The sequence below is a fragment of the Schistosoma mansoni genome, chromosome 2 (genome assembly GCF_000237925.1).
Source record: "Schistosoma mansoni strain Puerto Rico chromosome 2, complete genome".
Taxonomy (NCBI): Eukaryota; Metazoa; Platyhelminthes; class Trematoda; order Strigeidida; family Schistosomatidae; genus Schistosoma; species Schistosoma mansoni.
This window is the reverse complement of record NC_031496.1, coordinates 8,715,869-8,721,845: the sequence shown is the minus strand read 5'-3', so window position 1 is coordinate 8,721,845 and position 5,977 is coordinate 8,715,869. Positions and strand designations below refer to the sequence as shown.

Sequence of the window (5,977 nt, the reverse complement as noted above, 5' to 3'; positions counted from 1 at the left end):
TGAAACGTTTAATTTAATGGAAATTTGAGAAAATAAAACAAAGTAAAATTTACAGTGAATTCAGACGAAAGTAAGTATGCATCAAATAAGGAACTATGACGATTAGAAATATTATGATATCACTTTGATACCGGCGGACTTGATGTCTTGATTGTGATATATCTGAAACTGAGACATAGTATAATTTGACACAAGGAAATAAACAAACACCGTTTTACATAAAGACTATTTGTTCGCTAACAAAGTCATTAGTTTATACAAAGATATATGTGCATTATCATCAGTTAACGAAATAATACAAAATGGGTGCTACTTAAACCGGAATGATACGCTGAATTATTGACAAGTTCCATTCCCAGCCGTAGCACAGTTTTCGTTAGCAGTTGTGTCGACTTCTTTCTTTCAAGTCTGATTCCGAAGTCCCATATTCAAATAGCAACAGAATGTTTTGTAGATAATTGTCTCTACTTAAATCACAATTTTGGAGACACCTTGTGTTGTTTTGATAGATTATCTATTGAAAGAGCAACACTGTTACCTTTACTTACTGTTATTTTGATATAAATCCGTGTTTCTTATGATCTTTTCTCGTCACTCATGGGGATGCTAGACCCCCAGAAATTACTTGGTAAAATTCGAATTGCTTATTTTCGCACCAAAAGCGCCCATCATTATCCTCAGTCCCTGTCTCCCACCTGGAAGGGTCTTAAACGTCATTGGTTTGTTTCCCTTTTTAGTGCGTTATTTCTAGACACTTTTTAAGGATACTTTTGTATTGTAAATAATACATATGAGTGAAGTGATTATTATTATTATTCCTGCTGACTCTAGTCTTCTTCCTTTAGTTAGCACGGCTGGGGCACAAAAAAATAGCTTAGCTCCGTCCTGTTATTGAGTTGCTGGTTTACGTTCCATTCGCCGTTACCAAGGTAATATTACAATATATAGAACATAAGAGATTGCTAGGGAGCTTTAACGAATAAAGATATGTGGTGCATTTCAACCATACAGAAACAAAATACCTTTCGGAATAATTAGAATTTTAATTTATTTTAAAGAGAAATTTGTCGTATTATTTCACGTTATGCTGAGAATTCTTTACTGTTACTGTTACTTTTATTATAGCCAAACTGTCTGAAATAATCTTCAATTAAGAGGTCTACATATACTAAAATGGCAATTTGACAGTGAAACAAACTTACAGTATCTAATAGTCTCTCTTCTAATTCATGATTAAGTTTACTTAATCGTTGATGACTTGAGATTAATCTAAACAAAGGAATAAAAAAAACTGAAGTACATAAGACAATCTAAACAAAAGTGTGCTTATTTTGACAAATGAAACAGTAGAAAGACCAAAGTAAAAGGGAATGATTGTAGTATGATAAGACAACAACAAAGACATTGGTTTGATTGGAAATACGTTGACAAAATAATATGGATGTTAATAGTGAAGACCAAAAATATATTTTTGCCTTTCTGAAAATATCAATACCATGACATTATAAATAATGTAATGAAGTGATGTGAAACATCTAAGATGTTTGCACATGGTAGTAAAATATCACTAATAACATATAGTGTATAGATATTAAAAAACACACAATTTTAAACTCGTTTAATAATTTAATCTGAACTGAAATGCAACACAAAGGAATGAGTATATCAGTATACTTATTTCGGTGCTTATTTGAGGTTAGTGGGTATGGAAGAACTATCCAAAGGGTTTATTAAACACTAGTTCGAAACCATAGATGTACGTGGACAGCAGATTTTGGAGAGAACAAACGGAGTACAAAATTAGCGTGGTTGTCTGTAATCAAGAGATAGCATCTTTCAATGATGTTCTAAAGAATAAGGTGATAGAATTTCGTACCAGTATCCTAATCCTTCCTTTACATAGTCGAAAACAATTCTACTTCAAAATAAACGATACAATGTTGTGGAATATGTTTAAATCAGACTTATGGATTATATTAACGTCCGTCTGTCTTCCAATGTACACTTGAGACCATGTTTCTAAAGCGCAGTGTTTCGAATGAAAATTCATTATTTTAGCAACTATTCATGTTTCATTTAAGTCCAGTATTTCCAGGTTTTAAACGGTGGTCTAGCTTAGATGGAATCATGAATTCAACTGCAAAAATACTATGATCTCCACATACCCACACACTGAAAAACATATTAACCACTTGAAATGCCTATCCGGTCTTCTACAATGATTCACGTGGAACATATACACAGCAATCATCAAACTGAAAGAAGAGTACAACGATGTGAAATCAATAAAATAAAAAAAAAACAGAAAACGACTTCAGTAAATTATGGAAAACTGGTGTAAAATAGTAAGGTTAATTATGTGGTGGTATACAGAATAATAACAAATAAAACAATCCCCATAAGATTAAAGTTAGCTACCTTTCACATATACTAGAAATTTATTGGAACATAGATAACCATCCTAACTTTTTACAAACATCCCGATCAATTTCCAAATCTTTTTAGGTATTTTCCCTGCAATCAATGATTATACGACCCAGAGGTGGCTGGTTAACGTGTTATAAATACAAAACTGTTAACCATACGGAGCAACGAATCTAGCTAAATACATTGGAACGGAATTATTTCAGTGAATCAATCACCGGAGTTGCTCACTATCACGTGAAAAACCTCAAACGTTTACATTAAAATTAGCCAGATTTTATGAAACAATGATTACAAACCTTAGGAAACATGGTTAAATACCCACTAATCGGTCAGTGAAAAATTAAGACCTCGGACAAACATGTATCACTTTAAGTTGTCGAATCTCCGATCGTCACTTCGAGAGGGGAAAGAAACAGGAAAAAAGCGAATGAATAGGAAAAACCATATCGATTACAATCGAGAACTAAACAATAAAAATATAATTTGAAAGAATCGAATAAGATCAAATGAAGCCAGTAAGGTCATAATTTACAGGAAGACAAAGAATGACAGTGAATAATGCACTTCAAACGAATTAGGTTCACTTCACCTAAAGTATTAAAGTAAATTACGATGACTTCACAATGACATATCAGGAACTCTATATTTCTCGATAAAACCCAGATTAGTATTCAACGGCTTTAGATGTTAATGTCATAAAAGCCAATTGATCCCCCTTTTATATCAGTCTTCAGTTAGGCAGCTAGCTATTATTATCCACCTCAGAAACTTAAATGGGATTAAGGCCTAGTTTATGAAATTTTCAAGACTAACTGAATTATGATGACAGATTTTTAGGCAGTTGATTCTTACGGTCAGTCAAAGTTTAAACCAAGATTCTAAAATATTTAAAATTAAGTAATACGTTTAGCATCGATTGATTAGTCACTTTTTCATAGATTTTTTGTCAGTAAATATGTTATGCTTGTGGCCGAGTGGATGACTAGTTAATGTGTGACGCGATAGAACCGCCAATCAGGGAGCAGCGAATTATCGACTGGAACAGTGACACACGAAACCGTACGAGCAGTCTAGAGTGCTAACTGGTCCTGCTTCTGCCTAGCCCAGCCAGTTGAATCCAAAACACCAATAACAGCCTCAGTGGTATGAATCATTGTATTTCAAACATACTGAGTTTATATACCGACCAAACAGACCATATCGACCCATAAAATAGATAATAACATTTGTACAATATTTAGCCGAATGTGGTTGTAAATAGTAATCAATAAATTGATGATAACTCAAGGATCGTATAATAATAGTTCAAAGGTCAAAATAAAGTTAGTGATAGAGGAAACGAATATGATTAAGTTAATTACAATAGGAAACATGCATATTATATTGGCCAATAATTAGTCCTCAAAAGTTAACATTCATAATTCTCTTCGGGATACAACAAAATAAGGCACTGAAAAAGACTCTAAAATAGCATACACAACATATTTACTAGTTTGCTAAAATAAACCTAGTAGAGTAATCACTAGTTAAGTGAAATTTATTAGTTGTTTGCTAAAAGATAATAACCTATTGAGTTCATGAAATTTATTATCATACCTACTTATAAACATAATGGTCAATAATGTGATTCTTTAGAAAGCAAACATTAATCAACAATAATAAAGAGAATACTAATGGAAGTAACATAACTACAACAATAAAAATGTATATTTCAACTCCCACTACAAACAGTGATTTACTAAAGTAATGCTGATCTGGTAACTGGACTAGAGGCTATGTATTCTGATTTTCTTTGGAGGTATAGAAAGCACCACATACACATGGTCTGTCTATTCAACCTGTTTTATTACAAACAAAGGATGAGACAAGGTTAGTCACTTATTTTACTACAAAATAGCGTTCCTATGAAAAAAATTTATAAATCTGTAATAAATAAGTCATTCTCGAAGAAAAATCATAGTCACCCTTAAGTAAGTACGCATAGATTAAACAAACCTTAAAAAGTGTTGATATCACATGAAGTCAGTTGATAGATTAAACATATACACCCCTCACAGAGTACAAGCTTAAAAATTAAATGACAGAAACGATGTAACAGGTGAATATTCAGTTCACTGGTTTGTACACGACAGATAGAGATGTCTATACACTATGTAAATCTAAAGAATGATCAAGTCTAAAATAACTAAATATTGATAATTTAAAGGGAAAATAAATGGAAAAATCACAATTAATACACCACTTAGTCAGTGGTTATCTAATATTAGTAACTCTATTAAGAAAGTCTAAGATTCTCCACTTCTAATCTTGACTATCGGCCAAAAAAATTATTCATTGGTGATGTGCTTCTATGCAAACATAATGACAATTCGAAGTGTCTTGAGCTTTACATGGGATATACCCCACAGCAATTAGTGAGGGATAGTGTGAATTAACGATCTTCAGATCAAAAGTCTCACAACAGTTCATAACACAATGCTCAATCAAAAAGGAGACGGACAACCTATAAGAAAGCTCCTAGTATCCCTAGAAAGTAAAATATTTGTAAACATACATTACATGGAACCCTAGGATTTATGGAAAAAAGCAACATTGAAAAAAACTAGGTGTTTAATAAGTAAAAAGCGAAGATCACTGAATGCAATAAGTACTCCGGGTCAGTGACGATAATTCAAAGTGCAAGAGTAAGAATCCCCACTTTAGAAGTAAAGCAAGACCTCTAGAGTATTTCCAAATAACTTCTTTTTGTTATATTCAATACAGACAGTAAAGTAAGCCAATGCCATAAAGTGGTAATATTTGGTTATGCATGATACTGTTAACTCACTTAAAAAGAGGAAACAACATTAAATACTGATTTGCGCTTGATTCATAAAACCAAGTTACGCTCAAATAATGTCTATCAAATGTTTTCATCAAAGAGATGGCTTAGTGACGTAGAACCATGACGTTTGAACAACCAATTGTGTTAATTAACAAACGTAGAACAACTCACAAGTATCTATAACCATCACACAAGAGTGATGGTCCATAATCAACCCGTCAATACATATTTATCTATAAAGTTGTGAATTATGCACGCACGTTTTGTGTTGTTTTTTATATACACAGTCAAAATGAAACTAGGACTAAGATAAAACCAACCCAAAAAATGGTTGATGAAGGATAGAAGTCCTATTTATTATTTATTTATTTATTTAAACACATATATATTGGTACAAAAGGGCACCAGGTACATATGCGCCACACAAATTATCGTTAATAGAGTTCATCATTTCATTCATTTGTGTGTGGGCTGTGATACTGCCCGGGTGCCCAAACCGAAGCAGGTGGTTTTCTTAGGGGACCACACCCCGAGCCTTTGACCTAAAGGTCTGATCCACAAGGCAGTGGAGCATCGTGAGGAGATGCAGTCCCATGGTTGCCGTTGACCAATGACAGGTTCTTCCGCCATTCGTTCCATCAGGATACTGGAGCCCATGTGCACCATTGGTTTGGAATCAGGGTTTTCCAACTCCCCTAGGCGGGCCCCCCGCGTCCACCACACCGG

The 5,977-nt window shown here is 33.5% G+C and overlaps 1 protein-coding gene across 1 annotated transcript in view; it reads right to left on the bottom strand.

Annotated features, from left to right (window-relative positions):
- The window catches only part of Smp_147600 (putative nedd4-binding protein 2), a gene marked incomplete at its 5' end in the record, with an annotated part of 29,159 nt that overhangs the window by 19,908 nt on the left and 3,274 nt on the right, over window positions 1-5,977 (bottom strand). The window contains one exon of the mRNA XM_018795578.1: window positions 1,203-1,269. Coding sequence (XP_018649877.1) covers window positions 1,203-1,269 — 67 coding nt within the window. The remainder of the gene's footprint in view (window positions 1-1,202; window positions 1,270-5,977) is intronic.